General features: G+C 53.1%; 1 protein-coding gene across 2 annotated transcripts in view; it reads left to right on the top strand.

The window, feature by feature from the left end:
* Window positions 1-20,865, top strand: part of dpf1 (double PHD fingers 1) — a 74,285-nt gene that overhangs the window by 1,233 nt on the left and 52,187 nt on the right. For both annotated transcript variants that reach the window (XM_072490020.1, XM_072490019.1), the window contains exons 2-3: window positions 8,492-8,652; window positions 20,479-20,586. In XM_072490020.1, coding sequence (XP_072346121.1) covers window positions 8,492-8,652; window positions 20,479-20,586 — 269 coding nt within the window. The remainder of the gene's footprint in view (window positions 1-8,491; window positions 8,653-20,478; window positions 20,587-20,865) is intronic.

Here is a 20,865-nt window from a genome sequence, read left to right as displayed (position 1 = left end):
CCTTGTCCACATCAGAATCATCTTCAAATCCGGGGAGAATCCCGGGACTGCCCAGGAGAGTTGGTGACCCCCTGCGCCCCAGACACCCGCTCCCTTGGAGAAGATGGGCTGACAAAACCCTGGGCAAGACTTGCACCCCCTCCCCTCGTGCCACCAGATGTCAGAAACTGTCCCAACCCCTCCACCCCGGTGAACCAAATCTTCGGAGGGGGGGGGGGGGGGGGAGGGGGGGGGTTGGGTGCGCAATAGTGCCCACCCTCACCCGAGAGGTCACCCAAGAGGGTGAACATTCTCCTTGGGCCACTGCATTCCACAGTGCTCACACACCGAGTGGTTAGGATGGGGAATGAGCACGATGGCGCAGTGGTTAGCACTGCTGCCTCACGGCGCCGAGGTCTCAGGTTCGATCCCGGCTCTGGGTCACTGGTCTGTGTGGAGTTTGCACATTCTCCCCGTGTCTGCGTGGGTTTCGCCCCACCACCACCCAGGGTGGGTGGATTGGCCGCGCTAAACTGCCCCTTAATCGGAAAAAAGAAAAAAAAACGGATACTCTAAATGTATTTTGAAGACAGGATTGGGGGTGCGCCCCCTGAGAGTGTGGTGGAGGCAGCCTCAAATTGAGGCGTTCCGGAGGGGTCGCTACCTGGAGAAAGGTCTTGCAGAGTTCGAGGGATAGGGTGGGGGAGCTGCTCTTGCAGAGAGCCAGCAGCCATTGGATCGGCCAAATGGACTCATTCTGTGCTGTAACTGCCCCTCGAATCTGTAAGCTTGGGCGGGTTGGAGGTTGTGTTCGGTGTTCCCAGAGCAACACAAACACACATTAACGCAGCCCCGAGCACATCCAGCCTTCGAGCCTGAGAGGCTGACGGAGACTCCGACTTTCATCTCGCGTATCGATTACTTGCCCCATTAATAAAATATGTGAATACATTAAGAGCATCTTCTAACAGTGCTCCTGTTCCATTGTACACAGCCTTTCCACTGTCACTGTCTCCACACAGGAGTCACTACCTGTCAATCAAAACACCCAGGAATTCTGTTCCTTGTAGAACATTCCAGCAAATGATTTGTTATTACAGCAAAATTGCAAGAGCTTTCCAGCCCTGTGTGTGTGTGTATTGGGGAATGGGAGGGTGTGTATTGGGTGTGGGTGTGCGTATTGGAGTATGGGGGGGGGGTGTATTGGGATTTGGGGGTATGTGTATTGGGGAATGGGAGTGTGTGTATTGGGGTATGGGAGTGTGTGTATTGGGGTATGGGAGTGTGTATTGGGGTATGGGGGTGTGTATTGGGCATTGGGAGTGTGTGTATTGGGGTATGGGTGTGTGTATGTATTGGGGTATGGGTGTGTGTGTGTGTATTGGGGTATGGGTGTGTGTGTATTGGGGTAAGGGTGTGTGTGTATTGGGGTATGGGCGTGTGTATGTATTGGGGTATGGGTGTGTGTGTATTGGGGTATGGGTGTGTGTGTATTGGGGTATGGGGGTGTGTGCATTGGGGTATGGGGGTGTGTGTATGTATTGGGGTATGGGGGTGTGTATTGGGCTTTGGGGGTATGTGTATTAGAGAATGGGAGTATGTGTATTGGGGAATGGGAGTGTGTGTGTTGGGGTATGGGAGTGTGTGTATTGGGTTATGGGTGTATGTATGTATTGGGGTATGGGTGTGTGTATGTATTGGGGTATGGGTGTGTGTGTATTGGGGTAAGGGGGTGTGTGTTTTGGGGTATGGGGGTGTGTGTATTGTGGTATGGGTGGGTGTATGTATTGGGGTATGGGTGTGTGTGTATTGGGGTATGGGGGGTGTATTGGGGTATGGGGGTGTGTGTATTGGGGTACGGGGGTGTGTGTATTGGGGTGTGGGTTGTGTGTATTGGGGAATGGGAGGGTGTGTATTGGGTGTGGGTGTGCGTATTGGAGTATGGGGGGTGTATTGGGATTTGGGGGTATGTGTATTGGGGTATGGGTGTGTATGTATTGGGGTATGGGGGGTGTGTATTGGGCTTTGGGGGTATGTGTATTGGGGAATGGGAGTGTGTGTATTGGGGTATGGGAGTGTGTGTATTGGGGTATGGGGAAGTGTGTATTGGGGTATGGGGTGTGTATTGGGCATTGGGAGTGTGTGTATTGGGGTATGGGTGTGTGTGTGTGTATTGGGGTATGGGTGTGTGTGTGTGTATTGGGGTATGGGTGTGTGTGTATTGGGGTAAGGGTGTGTGTGTATTGGGGTATGGGTGTGTGTATGTATTGGGGTATGGGTGTGTGTGTGTGTATTGGGGTATGGGTGTGTGTGTATTGGGGTATGGGGGTGTGTGTATTGGTATGGGGGTGTGTGTATGTATTGGGGTATGGGGGTGTGTATTGGGCTTTGGGGGTATGTGTATTAGAGAATGGGAGTATGTGTATTGGGGAATGGGAGTGTGTGTGTTGGGGTATGGGAGTGTGTGTATTGGGTTATGGGTGTATGTATGTATTGGGGTATGGGTGTGTGTATGTATTGGGGTATGGGTGTGTGTGTATTGGGGTAAGGGGGTGTGTGTTTTGGGGTTTGGGGGTGTGTGTATTGTGGTATGGGTGTGTGTATGTATTGGGGTATGGGTGTGTGTGTGTGTGTATTGGGGTATGGGTGTGTGTGTATTGTGGTATGGGGGTGTGTGTATTGGGGTATGGGTGTGTGTGTGTATTGGGGTATGGGTGTGTGTGTGCGTATTGGGGTATGGGTGTGTATGTATTGGGGTATGGGGGTGTGTATTGGGCTTTGGGGGTATGTGTATTGGGGAATGGGAGTATGTGTATTGGGGAATGGGAGTGTGTGTGTTGGGGTATGGGAGTGTGTGTATTGGGGTATGGGTGTGTGTATGTATTGGGGTATGGGTGTGTGTATGTATTGGGGTATGGGTGTGTGTGTATTGGGGTATGGGGGGGTGTATTGGGGTATGGGGGTGTGTGTATTGGGGTACGGGGGTGTGTGTATTGGGGTGTGGGTTGTGTGTATTGGGGTGTGGGAGTGTGTGTGTTGGGGTGTGTGGGTGTGTGTATTGGGGTGTGGGGGGTGTATTGGGGTATGGGGGTGTGTATTGGTGTGTTGGTGTGTGTGTATTGGGGTGTGGGGGTGTGTATTGGGGTGTGGGTGTGTGTATTGGGGTGTGGGGGGGGTGTATTGCGGTGTGGGTGGGTGTGTATTGCGGTGTGGGGGTGTGTGTATTGGGGTATGAGGGTGTGTATTTGGGTGTGGGGTGTGTGTATTGGGGTGTGGGGGGTGTATTGGGGTGTGGGGGGGGGAGGTTGGGGTGTGTATTGGGGTATGGGGGTGTGTATTGGGGTATGCGGGTGTGTTGGGGTGGGGGGTTTGTGTGTTGGTGTGTGTGTATTGGGGTGTGGGCGTGTGTGTATTGGGGTGTGGCGGGCTGTGTATTGGGGTGTGGGGGGGCTGAGTATTGGGGTGTGGGGCTGTGTATTGGGATGTGGGGGGCTGTGTATTGGGGTGTGGGGGGCTGTGTATTGGGGTGTGGGGGTGTGTGTATTGGGGTATGGGAGTGTATTGGGGTGTGGGGGTTGTATTGGGGTGTGGGGGGCTGTGTATTGGGGTGTGGGGTGTGTGTGTATTGGAGTGTGGGGGTGTATTGGGGTATGGGGGTGTGTATTGGGGTGTGGGGTTTTGTGGATTGGGGTGTGTGTATTGGGGTGTGGGGGTGTGTATTGGGGTGTGGGGGGCTGTGTATTGGGGGTGGGGGGATTGTATTGGAATGTGAGGGGGGTGTATTGGGGTATGGGGGGGTGTATTGGGGTGTGGGGTTTTGTGTATTGTGGTGTGTGTATTGGGGTGTAGGGGTGTGTATTGGGATGTGGGGGGCTGTGGATTGGGGTGTGGGGGTGTGTGTATTGGGGTGTGGGGGGCTGTGTATTGGGGTGTGGGTTGTGTGTATTGGGGTCTGGGGGCAGTGTATTGGGGTGTGGGGGGTGTATTGGGGTATGGGGGCTCTGTATTGAGGTGTGGGGGCTGTGTATTGGGGTGTGGGGGTCTATTGGGGGTGTGGGGGTGTATTGGGGTGTGGGGGGGGGTGTATTGGGGTGTGGGGGTGTGTGTATTGGGGGTGTGGGGGGTGTATTGGGGTGTGGGGGTGTGTGTATTGGGGTGTGTGGGTGTGTGTATTGGGTGGAGTTGTGTGTATTGGAGTGTGAGAGTGTGTGTATTGGGGTGTGGGGGGTGTATTGAGGTGTGGGGAGGTGTATTAGGGTGTGGGGGATGTGTATTGGGGTGTGGGGTGTGTGTATTGGGTGGGGGGGGGGTGTATTGGGGTGTGGGGGAGGTGTATTGGGGTGTGGGGGATGTGTATTGGGGTGTGGGGTGTGTGTATTGGGTGGGGGGGTGTATTGGGGTGTGGGGGGTGTATTGGAGTGTGGGGTGTGTGTATTGGGGTGTGGGCGGTGTATTTGGGTGTGGGGGGGTGTATTGGGGTGTGGGGGTGTTATTGGGTGTGGGGGGGATGTATTGGGGTGTGGGGGGATGTTTTGGGTGGGGGTGTGTGTATTGGGGTGTGGGGGCTGTGCATTGTGGTGTGGTGGGTATTGGGTAGGGGGGTGTATTGGGGTGTGGGGGCTGTGTATTGGGGTGTGGGGGGTATTGGGTGGGGGGTGTATTGGGGTGTGGGGGGTATTAGGTGGGGGTGTATTGGGGTGTAGGGGGTATTAGGTGGGGGTGTATTGGGGTGTGGGGGTGTTATTGGGTGTGGGTGTGTGTATTGGGGTGTGAGGGGGGTGTATTGGGGTGTGGGCGGGTGTATTGGGGTGTGGGGGTGGGGTGTATTGGGGGGTGGGGGGTGTATTGGGGTGTGGGGGGTGTATTGGGGTGTGGGGGTGTATTGGGGTGTGGGGGTGTATTGGGGTGTGGGGTGGGGTGTATTGAGGTGTGGGGTGGGGTGTATTGGGGTGTGGGGGTGTATTGGGGGGTGGGGTGTATTGGGGTGTGGGGGGTGTATTGGGGTGTGGGGGGGTATTGGGGTGTGGGGGGTGTATTAGGGTGTGGGGTGGGGTGTATTGGGGGGTGGGGGGTGTATTGGGGTGTAGGGGGTGTATTGGGGTGTGGGGTGGGGTGTATTGGGGGTGGGGGTGTATTGGGGTGTGGGGTGGGGTGTATTGGGGGGTGGGGGGTGTATTGGGGTGTAGGGGGTGTATTGGGGTGTGGGGTGGTGTGTATTGGGGGGTGGGGGGTGTATTGGGGTGTGGGGTGGGGTGTATTGGGGGGTGGGGGGTGTATTGGGGTGTGGGGGGTGTATTGGGGTGTGGGGTGGGGTGTATTGGGGGGTGGGGGGTGTATTGGGGTGTGGGGGGGGTGTATTGGGGTGTGTGGGGGGTGTATTGGGGTGTGGGGGGTGTATTGGGGGGTGGGGGGGGCTGTGAACCTTTGTAACCAGCAATGCTCCCGGGAATCTGGGTGTTGTCAGGAATTGAAGGTTAATCTCTGGCAATTGGCTGTGTGTGTTCTGGGCGAGAGATGAGGAAATTTGACTGTTCCTGTGGCATGTTAGTTCCAGCTGAATTCCTGGCTGTGATTTTGGGGGTTCTACCTTCCCGCAGGATCTCCTCGCCGCCCCCCCCCCCCCAAAGCTGCCAAACCAGAGGATGCTGCACCCAGGGAGCGTAGCCGCCAACCTCGCTTTGGCCCTCACTCCGACCTTTGCCCCGGAGCCGTCCAGGAAGGGCCAAATCTTCCCAGGCCGAGCCCCGAGGCCCTGGGGCCTGATCAGAGTGAAACCATGGGAAGCCCAGCCGATGACATCGGGCCGCGCCTTGAGCTGCCCGGGCTCCAGAGGCAAAACTAACCGCACCCTGAAAATTCAACCGCTGGGCCAACGTGAGGGGAAGGGAGAGAGGGGAACCATTTCAGTCTGACCCCCCCCCCCGCCCCCCCCCCCCCCCCCCCTCCACCGCCCATGGGACAGTCCATCGACCTCCCATCTCCCTTTCCAAACTCTCGCTCCTGTCTCCAGCCTGGGCCTACATTTGTGTGAAATCTGTGTTGCCGCAGACACTTTCCCTGCCTGTGGTTTCGCTTCGATTGTTCAATGAATGATCGTGTGGCTTTCTTAAAAACATATATGTCCGAGATGCCTACCTTTTCAGCCGGGTCCCAATCCGGCTCCGCAGAGTGAGCTGGTAGACCTCACGCCCTCCGTCCAGGTCCGGCTGCCTGCACAATAATTAAGACAAACATTTAACCAACTAATTCTCTTTAAATGTTTTAACCGCTCTGTTACATCTGGGCTGCACATGTGCAGTGAATGTGGAGCCATTTTAAGCTGTACAGATGCAGGGAGGGCAAAATGTCTGGCGTGAATCGGTGCAGGATCAACAAAAGCAGCTTGCATTTCTGTAGCACCTTTAGCTTTGTTGATGCTTTTTGCGGGAGTGTTAAACAGAATTGGACATCGGGCCACGTAACGAGGGATTAGGGACCAAACGTTTGGTCAAAGGGTCGGCGTTAAGGAGCATCTTAAAGGAGGGAAGAGGGAGACGCGGAGTAGTTTAGGGAGGGAATCCCAGAGTTCAGAGGTCTGCCAGCTGAAGGCACGGCCCTCCATTGGCAGGGCGATTAAAATCGGGGCCTGGACCTGGGGCGGGAATTGGAGGCGGGCAGAGATTTCGGAGGATGGTGGGGCTGGAGGGCACCACAGAGGTATGGAGGGGGCGAGGCCCAAGGGGGATTTGAACTTGAGGAGGAGATCTTTACATCTGAAACTTTGCAGAATCAGGATCCGCTGTGGGTCAGTGAACACGGGACATACAGAGTGCGGATGAAGCTCTTTATAGCTTCTGGAGGCAGTGGCGTCGGGGGATTGTCGTTGGACGAGAGACCCAGGGTAAAGCTCTGGGGACCTGCGTTCGAATCCTGCCACGACAGATGGTGGAATTCGAATTCAATAACACAAATCTGGGATTAAAAGTCGATGATGATGTTGTTAAAAACCCATCTGGTTCACGAATGTCCCTCTTTAGGGAGGGAAATCTGCCGTCCTTACCTGGTCTGGCCTACACGTGACTCCAGACCCACAGCAATGTGGTTGACTTTTTTTTTAAACAAACAATTTTATTGAGGTATTTTTGGCATTGTAAACAGTAACAATATGCATTAGTGTGCAAATATCAATCACAAAAACATAGTGCAAATAACAGTACCTCTCTCGCAAATAGACCCACCTATACACTTGTCCTCCAAGGGCAATTCGGGATGGGCAAAAATGCTGGCTCGGCCTTCTATAAGGACTACAAAGAACAAAGTACAGCACAGGAACAGGCCCTTCGGCCCTCCAAGCCCGCGCCGACCATGCTGCCCGTCTAAACTAAAATCTTCTACACTTCCTGGGTCCGTATCCCTCTATTCCCATCCTATTCATGTATTTGTCAAGATGCCCCTTAAATGTCACTATCGTCCCTGCTTCCACCACCTCCTCCGGCAGCGAGTTCCAGGCACCCACTACCCCACTACCCTCTGTGTAAAAAACGTGCCTACTCTAAACCTTGCCCCTCTCACCTTAAACCTATGCCCCCTAGTAATTGACCCCTCTACCCTGGGAAAAAGTCTCTGACTATCCGCCCTGTCTATGCCCCTCATAATTTTGTCGACCTCTATCAGTACTGAGGGAATGCTGCACTGTCAGAGGGTCAGTACTGAGGGAGCGCTGCGCTGTCAGAGGGTCAGTACTGAGGGAGTGCTGCTCTGTCAGAGGGTCAGTACTAAGGGAGTGCCGCACTGTCAGAGGGTCAGTACTGAGGGAGTGCCGCACTGACAGAGGGTCAGTACTGAGGGAGTGCTACACTGCCAGAGGGTCAGTACTGAGGGAGTGCTGCACTGTCAGAGGGTCAGTACTGAGGGAGTGCCGCACTGACAGAGGGTCAGTACTGAGGGAGTGCTACACTGCCAGAGGGTCAGTACTGAGGGAGTGCCGCACTGTCAGAGGGTCAGTATTGAGGGATTGCTGCACTGTCAGAGGGTCTGTACTGAGGGAGTGCTGCACTGTCAGAGGGTCAGTACTGAGGGAGTGCTGCACTGTCAGAGGGTCAGTACTGTGGGAGTGCCGCACTGTCAGAGGCTCAGTACTGAGGGAGTGCCGCACTGTCAGAGGGTCAGTACTGAGGGAGTGCCGCACTGTCAGAGGTGCCGAATTCAGACGAGACATTAAATTAAGGCCTTGTTTGCCACTCAGGTGAATATTAAATATTCAATGGCCTTTATTTTGAAGAGAAGGAGAGTTCTCCCTGTGTCCTGGTCATTATGTATGACTGAACAATATCACAAAACGGTTTATTTTTTTGGTGTTTTGTTGGATCTCAAATGTCCAAATTGACCGTAACCCCTGTCTCTGCTCCATTATTTGAAGTGTGACAATTCCTCTGACGAATTCACCCTCGTGACAAATGATGATTCTTCATTCCCGGGTGAATGTTGCCGATGTTTTGAACCTCATCCCTGCTCCGTTCTTTCCTGTTGGCAGGCTGGGCGAGGATTTTTACCGGGAGGCCATAGAGCATTGCCGGAGTTACAATGCCCGCCTGTGCGCCGAGCGCAGCATGCGCCTGCCCTTCCTGGACTCGCAGACGGGAGTCGCCCAGAACAATTGCTACATTTGGATGGAGAAGACCCATCGCGGTCCAGGTACGGGCGTGGGGCGGGCGGCGGCGCGGAGAGTTTTAAAATCTGGGCCAGCATTTGTTGACATTCCTAATTGCCCTTTGAACCGAGCGTCTCGCTGGACAGTTTCAAATGGGGGGGCAGTTAAAAGTCAACCCCGTCGCTGTGGGTCTGGAGTCACGTGTAGGCCAGACCGGGGTAAGGACGGCAAATATAAGACCACAAGACCATAAAACATAGGAGCAGAATTAGGCCACTCGGCCCATCAAGTCTGCTCCGCCATGAAATGAAATGAATGAAATGGAAATCGCTTATTGTCACAAGTAGCCTTCAAATGAAGTTACTGTGAAGAGACCCTAGTCGCCACATTCCAGCGCCTGTTCGGGGAGGCTGGTACGGGCTGATATTTTTCTCATCCCCATTCTCCTGCCTTCTCCCCATAACCCCTGATCCCCTTATTAATCGAGAACCTATCTATCTCTGTCTTAAAGACACTCAGTGATTTGGCCTCCACTGCTTTCTGCGGCAAAGAGTTCCTCAGATTCCCCACCCTCTGGCTGAAGAAATTCCTCCTCATCTCTGTTTTAAAGGATTGTCCCTTTAGTCTGAGATTGTGTCCTCTGCTTCTAGTTTTTCCTACACGTGGAAACATCCTCTCCACGTCCACTCTATCCAGGCCTCGCAGTATCCTGTAAGTTTCAATAAAATCCCGCCTCCTCCTTCTAAACTCCAATGAAATGAAATGAAAATTGCTTATTGTCACAAGTCGGCCTCAAATGAAGTTACTGTGAAAAGCCCCTAGTTGCCACATTCCGGCGCCTGTTCAGGGAGGCTGGTGCGGGAATTGAACCGTGCTGCTGGCCTGCCTTGGTCTGCTTTCAATGCCAGCGATTTAGCCCTGTGCTAAACCAGCCCCAGTAATGAGTACAGACCCAGAGTCCTCAACTGTTCCTCATACGACAAGCTCTTCATTCCAACGGGGACATTAGTGAACAAGATGGGTTTTTACAACAATCAAAAATCATTACTGAGACTGGCTTTTTAATTCCAGACTTATTGCTAACATAGGAGCTGGAGTAGGGCACTCGGCCCCTGGAGCCTGTTCCACCCTTGAACTAGTCACTGATTAGTTTTAACGCTAATCGATGATAGTTGTCACGGTCGCCATTACTGAGGCTAGTTTTCAATGGCAGATTTTATTAATTGAATTTAAATTCCATCAGCTGCCGGGGTGGGATTTGAACTCGTGTTTACCCCCCTCTCCTACCCCGCCCCACTGACAATTAGCCTGGGGCTCCCTCCCTTGCCATTAGCACCAAACCACCGTCTCCCTCTCCTGCGGTGGCGACAGACTAGAAGTGTTTTTGTCAGCTTCCTTCAGGTTGTGAAAGGTGTGATAGAAATTCAAGTCTTCCCGGCTGTCTTTTAGCGTAACTTCGCCTGAATCCGCTCTGCTCACCCGCTCCTCAAACCCTCGTCCATGGCAATGGCCTCTCTGGATCCAGGGTACGGTGGTTAGCACTGCTGCCTCACAGCGCCAGGGACCCGGGTTCGATTCCGGCCTTGGGCGACTGTCTGCGTGGGTTTCCTCCGGGTGCTCCGGTTTCCTCCCACAGTCCAAAGACGTGCAGGTTGGGTCACAATAAATTGCCCCTTAGTGTCCAAGGATGTGCAGGTTAGTTGGGATAGGGTGGGGGAATGGGGCTAGGTGGGGTGTTCTTTTGGAGGGTCGGTGCAGACTCGATGGGCCGAATGGCCTCCTTCTGCATTGTAGGGATTCTATTCCAGTGCACACCTGCGTTAAAGGGGCCGGATAAATCAAAGTTGTTGTTGCAGCGATTGAGACATGAAGTCTCAATCTTTTAGGGCAGCAGGGTAGCACAGTGGTTAGCACTGTGGCTTCACAGCGCCAGGGTCCCAGGTTCGCTTCCCCGCTGGGTCACTGTCTGTGCGGAGTCTGCACTTTCTCCCCGTGTGTGCGTGGGTTTCCTCCGGGTGCTCCGGTTTCCTCCCACAGTCCAAAGATGTGCAGGTTAGGTGGATTGGCCACGCTAAATTGCCCCTTAGTGTCCAAAAAGGTTAGGAGGGCTTATTGGGTTACGGGGATAGGGTGGAAGTGAGGGCTTAAGTGGGTCGGTGCAGACTCGATGGGCCGAATGGCCTCCTTATGCACTGTATGTTCTATGAAGTGAGGAACAATGAGAATGGGTTTAGCGCAAAACGGGGGGAATAAGTGCAGGGGCCGGGGGAGGGGAGGGGGATTGCGACGGCTTTCACGCTGGACCGTACATGTCTACACCACCCTCCTCACACGCAGCTCCGAAGGAGCACAACTCCCTTACTCCAGAGACTTTAATGCTGCGGTCATCATCCGATTTGTGCAACGTCCACTCTTAATCTCGCTGTGCACAGCCCTATCCATGTAGAATCCCTGCTTAATCCCACCTGACTCGAGGATTAGGTTTATATTCCAAGCCACTCTTACCTGCTGACTGATTTTAAGGTCAAACGGTTTTTACAGGCGAAGCAGAAATTGGTGCAGCCATAAAGACATCTGACACATCAGCAAGGCTTCGGGGTAACTCCTGTGGCTCACTAATGGTGTGGTACCCACTGCAACACCTCCTCACTCTTAAACCCTCGCTTCAGACAGAAACAACTCAACAATTTGTGTTTCTCCAGCATCTTTCGCACAATCAAACTGGGGTTACAGCGATAGGGAGGACATGGAGGGATTACAGAGATAGGGAGGGAGGGTATGGAGGGATTACAGAGATAGGGAGGGAGGGTATGGAGGGATTACAGAGATAGGGAGGGAGCGAGGGTATGGAGGGATTACAGAGATAGGGAGGGAGCGAGGGTATGGAGGGATTACAGAGATAGGGAGGGAGCGAGGGTATGGAGGGATTACAGAGATAGGGAGGGAGCGAGGGTATGGAGGGATTACAGAGATAGGGAGGGAGTGATGACATGGAGGGATTACAGAGATAGGGAGGGAGCGAGGACATGGAGAAGATTACAGAGATAGGGAGGGAGCGAGGACATGGAGGGATTACAGAGATAGGGAGGGAGCGAGGACATGGAGAAGATTACAGAGATAGGGAGGGAGCGAGGACATGGAGGGATTACAGAGATAGGGAGGGAGTGAGGACATGGAGGGATTACAGAGATAGGGAGGGAGTGAGGACACGGAGGGATTACAGAGATAGGGAGGGAGGGAGGGTATCGAGGAGATTACTGAGATAGGGAGGGATGGAGGTCATGGAGGGAATTACAGAGATAGGGAGGGAGTGAGGACATGGAGAAGATTACAGAGATAGGGAGGGAGCGAGGACATGGAGGGATTACAGAGATAGGGAGGGAGCGAGGACATGGAGAAGATTACAGAGATAGGGAGGGAGCGAGGACATGGAGGGATTACAGAGATAGGGAGGGAGGGTATCGAGGAGATTACTGAGATAGGGAGGGATGGAGGTCATGGAGGGAATTACAGAGATAGGGAGGGAGTGAGGACATGGAGGGATTACATAGATAGGGAGGGAGGGAGGGTATGGAGGGATTACAGAGATAGGGAGGGAGCGAGGACATGGAGAAGATTACAGAGATAGGGAGGGAGCGAGGACATGGAGGGATTACAGAGATAGGGAGGGAGCGAGGACATGGAGAAGATTACAGAGATAGGGAGGGAGCGAGGACATGGAGGGATTACAGAGATAGGGAGGGAGTGAGGACATGGAGGGATTACAGAGATAGGGAGGGAGGGAGGGTATCGAGGAGATTACTGAGATAGGGAGGGATGGAGGTCATGGAGGGAATTACAGAGATAGGGAGGGAATGAGGACATGGAGGGATTACATAGATAGGGAGGGAGGGAGGGTATGGAGGAGATTACAGAGATAGGGAGGGAGCGAGGACACGGAGGGAGATTCAGCGATAGGGAGGGAGGGAGGATGCGGAGCAGATTACAGAGATAGGGAGGGAGCAAGGACATGGAGGGATTACAGAGATAGTGAGGGAGTGAGGATCATAGATCATAGAAAATACAGCACAAAACAGGCCCTTCGGCCCACGATGTTGTGCTGAACCTTTGTCCTAGATTAATCATAGATTATCATTGAATTTACAGTGCAGAAGGAGGCCATTCGGCCCCCTGAGTCTGCACCGGCTCCCGGAAAGAGCACCCTACCCAAACTCAACACCTCCACCCAACACTAAGGGCAATTTATCATTGGCCAATCCACCTAACCTGCACATCTTTGGACTGTGGGAGGAAACCGGAGCACCCGGAGGAAACCCACGCAGACACGGGGAGGATGTGCAGACTCCGCACAGACAGTGACCCAAGCCGGAATCGAACCTGGGACCCTGGAGCTGTGAAGCAATTGTTCTATCCACAATGCTACCGTGCTGCCCTTAAGAACAAATAAATCTACACTATATCATTCTACCGTAATCCATGGAGGACACGGAGGGATTACAGAGATAGGGAGGGAACGAGGACATGGAGAAGATTACAGAGATAGGGAGGGAGCGAGGACATGGAGAAGATTACAGAGATAGGGAGGGAGTGAGGTCATGGAGAAGATTACAGAGATAGGGAGGGAGTGAGGTCATGGAGGGATTACAGAGATAGGGAGGGAGCGAGGACATGGAGGGATTACAGAGATAGGGAGGGAGCGAGGACATGGAGAAGATTACAGAGATAGGGAGGGAGTGAGGTCATGGAGAAGATTACAGAGATAGGGAGGGAGCGAGGACATGGAGGGATTACAGAGATAGGGAGGGAGTGAGGTCATGGAGAAGATTACAGAGATAGGGAGGGAGCGAGGACACGGAGGGATTACAGAGATAGGGAGGGAGTGAGGTCATGGAAAAGATTACAGAGATAGGGAGGGAGTGAGGACATGGAGAAGATTATAGAGATAGGGAGGGAGCGAGGACATGGAGGGATTACAGAGATAGGGAGGGAGCGAGGACACGGAGAGATTATAGAGATAGGGAGGGAGCGAGGACATGGAGGGATTACAGAGATAGGGAGGGAGCGAGGACACGGAGGGATTACAGAGAGGGAGTGAGGACATGGAGGGATTACAGAGATAGGGAGGGAGCGAGGACACGGAGGGATTACAGAGATAGTGAGTGAGCGAGGACATGGAGGGATTACAGACATAGGGAGTGAGCGAGGACATGGAGGGATTACAGAGAGAGGGAGGGAGCGAGGACACGGAGGGATTACAGAAATAGGGAGGGAGCGAGGTCATGGAGGGGGGTTACAGAGATAGGCCAGAATCGAACCCGGGACCTCGGCAGCATGATGGAGCAGTGCTAACCCGGGATCGAACCCAAGACCTCGGCAGCGTGAGGTAGCAGTGCTAACCCGGGATCGAACCCGGGTCCGCGGCAGCGTGAGGTAGCAGTGCTAACCCGGGATCGAACCCGGGTCCGCGGCAGCGTGAGGTAGCAGTGCTAACCCGGGACCTCGGCAGCGTGAGGCCGCAGTGCTAACCACTGCAATCGATGATTTTAAATGTGGTACATTCTGTGATCAGGAGCCCTGTGGGTCAGGGAGCACGGATGGGGTGATCAGAGAGTGCAGGAGCCCCCTAACAATGTGACTCAGACTCACAGAAGGTTCCAGCACATAAGGAGGCCAATCAGCCCATCGGGCCAGTGCTGGCCCTTTTGGACAGTTATCCGGTTCAGTTCACTTCTCCGCTAACCCGCCCCCCCCATTCCCAAGCTAGAGGATTTCCCCGTGAGAACGCAGAGAGAGAGAGAGAGCTGGTGTCCAGGTTGATTCCCCGGGGGTGTGAGGGCTGCCCCCTGCTGGTGATTCAAGTGAATGTCAAAGTGCCGCTAACTCGGAGGGTTTGCGTGGTCTGGCGGAGATTTCAGAGATAGGGGGGGGCGGGGTGGAGCGGAAGCGAGGCCACGGAGGGATTTGAAAACGAGGAAGGGATTTTTTAAATTGAGCCTTCACATTCCCTTCCTTCTCCATCCCACTCCTACCTTGCCTATTCCTGCCTCCCTCACGCCAGCTCATGGTAACAATTCAGCCCACACTCCTCACTGTGATTATCAATCGCTGCCTGTGACGAGGGGTCTGGCCTCCTCCGTGAAAATGGATACGAAAGGAATCACACACAGGAGGGAGGCTGTGGTAAGCACAGCTCTCCAAAAGAAAGAGCGGAGAAATTAATTTAGAGGCAAGCTTGTTTAAACTGCCAGTATGATCCTTGATTAAATCCACCTACCACCCTCCTTTATTTCTTCAACTCCTCTCACGATCCTTTAGATTTCATTCCTGCTGCACACGTTTTTATTTTTAACCTTCGCCAATTCCGCCCACTCACCTTCTCATCAGGCCGGGGCCTACTTTTACAAATGTTTGATCCCACACAACAACTTTGCAAAGTCATCGACCTGCGGTGGTTTAAGCAAGCGGTTGCTCCTCCTCCTCCTGTGTCTGTTTGACCGAATCGATATCGGCACAAAGGTCCCCAGTGGGTGAAACTTCGGACAAATCCCTCCTCGGCCCTCATCCCTCCCCTATCTCTGGAAGCCCCCGCCCCGAAATCTCCAGGCACCTCCGGGGGTGCAGGAGGTTGTCCCTCACTGGGGTTCAGCAGGACGAGAGGGGATCTGATTGAAACCTGAGGGCAGAGAGGCTAGTTTGAGGAAACCAGGCCGCGCACAGTCCCAGGATAAGGGGTCGGCCATTTTGGACGGAAGACGAGGAGGAATTTCTGCACTCGCTGGAGGGTTGCGAACTTCTCTGCTCCAGAGAGCGTGTGGACGCCCGGTCGTCCTGACACTGAAACTCCAGGGAGCACTGAAGGAGAGCTGATTTTTGGATGAGGCGTTAAACTGAGTCCCCCTTCGGCTTGGCGGTAAAAGAAGGAGATCCCCCCCACCCCCCGACTAATACTTATCCCTCAGGCGCTATGCAAAGGCAGGTCTTTCTTCATACTCGAGACGGAGATAAATTTTGGGACATTGGAGGAAAACAGGGAATTATGGAGATGAAGCAGGTGGTGGACTGTGATCTGATCAGGTAGTGGTGCAGTCTCGAGGGGCTGAATGGCCTGGCTCCCCCTGCGCCCATCTCTTATGTCCTTCAGTCTTTGCACGTTCCCCAATATCAGTGGCTCCGCCATTGGCGGCCGTGGCTTCAGCTGCGAAGCCCTGGAATTCGCTCCCGAAACCTCCGGGCTCCCTCCCTTTATTGGATGCAGTGTGCATGGATCCCGCACTCCCTCCCCATGTGACAGGGTAACCCAGGAGGGGGCAGGAAACGGTCAAGGTCGTTGACGAGGAACCGGATGTTTCCAGTAGTCTGAATAATAGCGGGTGCAGGAAAGATTTACAAGGATAATTCCGGGGATAAGTTACCTAAAACTATCATCGATGGTTGTAAAAACCCACCTGGTTCACTAATGTCCCCTTTAGGGAAGGAAATCTGCCCTCCTTACCCGGTCTGGCCTACACGTGACTCCAGACCCACAGCGATGTTGTTGACTCTTAACTGCCCCTCTGAAATGATCGAGCGAGACACTCAGTTCGAGGGAAATTACGGATGTGCAACACATCCCAGGAAATAATCTGAGGACAAAGCACTTTTAGGGTGAGGACAAAGAACAGTACAGCACAGGAACAGGCCCTTCGGCCCTCCAAGCCCGTGCCGACCATGCTGCCCGTCTAAACTAAAATCTTCTACACTTCCTGGGTCCGTATCCCTCTATTCCCATCCTATTCATGTATTTGTCAAGATGCCCCTTAAATGTCCCTATCGTCCCTGCTTCCACCACCTCCTCCGGCAGCGAGTTCCAGGCACCCACTACCCTCTGCGTAAAAAACTTGCCTCGTACATCTACTCTAAACCTTGCCCCTCGCACCTTAAACCTATGCCCCCTACTAATTGACCCCTCTACCCTGGGGAAAAGCCTCTGACTATCCACTCTATGCCCCTCATAATTTTGTAGACCTCTATCAGGTCGCCCCTCAACCTCCGTCGTTCCAGTGAGAACAAATCGAGTTTATTCAACCTCTCCTCATAGCTAATGCCCTCCATACCAGGCAACATTCTGGTAAATCTCTTCTGCACCCTCTCTAAAGCCTCCACATCCTTCTGGTAGTGTGGCGACCAGAATTGAACACTATACTCCAAGTGTGGCCAACAGCACAGGCTCAGTTCCCGTACCGGCTGAGGTTATTGATGAAGGCCCCGCCTTCTCAACCCTTACCCCTCGCCTGAGGTGCAGTGACCTCTCGGGTTAAATCACCGCCACTCAGCTCCCTCTCTCGAAAGTCTATGTTCCTCGGCGACCATTTTTATTTGACGTCTTTCGCAATCTCTTTTGAGTTGAGTGGCGACGAGAGACCATCGCCTCGTCAGATTGGGTCACAGTCGAAGCTCGGGTCCCCAGACATCAATGGTACCCTCCATGTAACACTCACCGCAGTTAAACTCTCCTCTCTCGCTGCACCCTCCCGAAAGGTCGAAGGTCGGCATCAAGGCTGCCGTAGACAGGAGACACAAATCTTTAACGTTAATCTTTAATTAAAGGAATTGAAAGGCCTCAAGTGGGTCATTTGATTTGTGCTAAATCTGCAGAGTTTCCCAGTGTAAAGACGGACGGACATTGGAGCCGGGAGCTGAATTTTAAAATCCCATTAATGAATTCCCAGGCCACCTACTCATAAGAACATAAGAACTAGGAGCAGGAGTAGGCCATCTGGCCCCTCGAGCCTGCTCCGCCATTCAATGAGATCATGGCTGATCTTTTGTGGACTCAGCTCCACTTTCCGGCCCGAACACCATAACCCTTAATCCCTTTATTCTTCAAAAAACTATCTATCTTTATCTTAAAAACATTTAATGAAGGAGCCTCAACTGCTTCACTGGGCAAGGAATTCCATAGATTCACAACCCTTTGGGTGAAGAAGTTCCTCCTAAACTCAGTCCTAAATCTACTTCCCCTTATTTTGAGGCTATGCCCCCTAGTTCTGCTTTCACCTGCCAGTGGAAACAACCTGCCCGCATCTATCCTATCTATTCCCTTCATAATTTTATATGTTTCTATAAGATCCCCCCTCATCCTTCTAAATTCCAACGATTACTGTCCCAGTCTACTCAACCTCTCCTCGTAATCCAACCCCTTCAGCTCTGGGATTAACCTAGTGAATCTCCTCTGCACACCCTCCAGTGCCAGTACGTCCTTTCTCAAGTAAGGAAACCAAAACGGAACACAATACTCCAGGTGTGGCCTCAGTAACACCTTATACAATTGCAGCAGAACCTCCCTAGTCTTAAACTCCATCCCTCTAGCAATGAAGGACAAAATTCCATTTGCCTTCTTAATCACATGTTGCACCTGTAAACCAACTTTTTGCGACTCATGCACTAGCACACCCAGGTCTCTCTGCACAGCAGCATGTTTTAATATTTTATCATTTAAATAATAATCCCTTTTGCCGTTATTCCTACCAAAATGGATAACCTCACATTTGTCAACATTGTATTCCATCTGCCAGACCCTAGCCCATTCACTTAGCCTGTCCAAATCCCACTGCAGACTTCCAGTATCCTCTGTAGTTTTTGCTTTACCACATCTTAGTGTCGTCTGCAAACTTGGACACATTGCCCTTGGTCCCCAACTCCAAATCATCTATGTAAAATGTGAACAGTTGTGGGCCCAACACTGATCCCTGAGGGACACCACTAGCTACTGATTGCCAACCAGAGAAACACCCATTAATCCCCACTCTTTGCTTTCTATTAATTAACCAATCCTCTATCCATGCTACTACTTTTCCCTTAATGCCATGCATCTTTATCTTATGCAGCAATTCGATCCAGAATTCCCGAGGAGATCCCGGGTCATGACCCCCTAGCTCTGAAGTGCTGAGAGGCAGGGGAATAGAGAATGGAAAATGTGCAGAAGGAGGCCATTTGCTCCATCGGTTCTGTGCTAGCCGACAAAGAACGATCCAGCCAATTCCCACGTTCCAAACCTCACCCTGCGGCTCCAAGTGCGTTTTTAAAATATGCCATGATGGTCCCTGCCTCTACCTCCCTATTGTGCAGTGATCCTAATCACCCTCGCTGGAAAATAATTCTCCTCAACTCCCCTCTAATCGTCAGTACTGACCCTCTGACAGTGCAGCACTCCCTCAGTACTGACTCTCTGACAGTGCAGCACTCCCTCAGTACTGACCCTCTGACAGTGCAGCACTCCCTCAGTACTGACCCTCTGACAGTGCAGCGCTCCCTCAGTACTGACCCTCTGACAGTGCGGCACTCCCTCAGTACTGACCCTCTGACAGTGCGGCACTCCCCCAGTACTGACCCTCTGACAGTGCAGCACTCCCTCAGTACTGACCCTCTGACAGTGCAGCACTCCCTCAGCACTGACCTTCTGACAGTGCGGCACTCCCTCAGTACTGACCCTCTGACAGTGCTGCACTCCCTCAGTACTGACCCTCTGACAGTGCGGCACTCCTTTAGTACTGGCCCTCTGACAGTGCGGCACTCCCTCAGTACTGACCCTCTGACAGTGCGGCACTCCCTCAGTACTGACCCTCTGACAGTGCAGCACTCCCTCAGTACTGACCCTCTGACAGTGCAGCACTCCCTCAGTACTGGCCCTCTGACAGTGCGGCACTCCTTCAGTACTGACCCTCTGACAGTGCGGCACTCCCTCAGTACTGACCCTCTGACAGTGCGGCACTCCTTCAGTACTGACCCTCTGACAGTGCGGCACTCCCTCAGTAATGACCCTCTGACAGTGCGGCACTCCCTCAGTACTGACTCTCCGACAGTGCAGCACTCCCTCAGTACTGACCCTCTGACAGTGCGGCACTCCCTCAGTACTGACCCTCTGACAGTGCGGCACTCCCTCAGTACTGACCCTCTGACAGTGCGGCACTCCCTCAGTACTGACCCTCTGACAGTGCGGCACTCCCTCAGTACTGACCCTCTGACAGTGCAGCACTCCCTCAGTACTGACCCTCTGACAGTGCAGCACTCCCTCAGTACTGACCCTCTGACAGTGCGGCACTCCCTCAGTACTGACCCTCTGACAGTGCAGCACTCCCTCAGTACTGACCCTCTGACAGTGCAGCACTCCCTCAGTACTGACCCTCTGACAGTGCGGCACTCCCTCAGTACTGACCCTCTGACAGTGCGGCACTCCCTCAGTACTGACCCTCTGACAGTGCAGCACTCCCTCAGCACTGACCCTCTGACAGTGCGGCACTCCCTCAGTACTGACCCTCTGACAGTGCAGCACTCCCTCAGTACTGACCCTCTGACAGTGCAGCACTCCCTCAGTACTGCACTGGGACTGTCAGCCTTAATTTCCGCACTGGAGTCTCTGGAGTGGGATTTGAGCCTGACACCCTGAGACACGGAGGAGAGTGGGAACGCAGGCTGGCTGGTCCACATTGTACCGTCCTGCCCCGCTGGACACAGCTCCTGTCTGGGGCACTGCACAGGGGGCTAGGCACCTGAATAGACAGGATAACCAAAACAAATGGAGCTGTGCACATTGTTTTCTGTCAGATATTTTTTTTAAATTCTAACTTTAGAGTACCCAATTCATTTTTTCGAATTAAGGGGCAATTTAGTGTGGCCAATACACCTGCCCTGCACATCTTTGGGTTGTGGGGGTGAAACCCACTCAAACACGGGGAGAATGTGCAAACTCCACACGGACAGTGACCCAGAGCCGGGATCGAACCTGGGACCTCGGCGCCGTGAGGCAGCAGGGCTAACCCACTGCGCCACCGTGCTGCCCTTCTGTCAGATATTTTGACCAAACTGAAATATCTAACCTCTATTTCCTCTAGGATTGGCCCCCGGACAGTTATATACCTACCCAGCTCGATGCTGGCGGAAGAAGAGACGGCTAAATATCCTGGAAGACCCAAGGCTAAGACCCTGTGAAATTAAACTTGGTAAAATAGTTTTTTTTTCTCTTTCTCACTATTTATAATAAAAGCCTTTATTGTCACAAGTTGGTTTACATTAACACTGCAATGAAGTTACTGTGAAAAGCCCCTAGTCGCCACATTCCGGCACCTGTTCGGGTACACAGAGTGAGAATTCAGAATGTCCAATTCACCTAACAAGCGCGTCTTTCGGGACTTGTTGGAGGAAACCGGAGCGCCCGGAGGAAACCCACGCAGACACGGGGAGGACGTGCAGACTCCACACAGACAGTGACTGATGCACTA

Source organism: Scyliorhinus torazame, chromosome 25 (assembly GCF_047496885.1).
Source record: "Scyliorhinus torazame isolate Kashiwa2021f chromosome 25, sScyTor2.1, whole genome shotgun sequence".
Lineage (NCBI taxonomy): Eukaryota > Metazoa > Chordata > Chondrichthyes > Carcharhiniformes > Scyliorhinidae > Scyliorhinus > Scyliorhinus torazame.
Note: the sequence above shows the minus strand (reverse complement) of the source record. Positions and strands in the feature narration are given on the sequence as shown.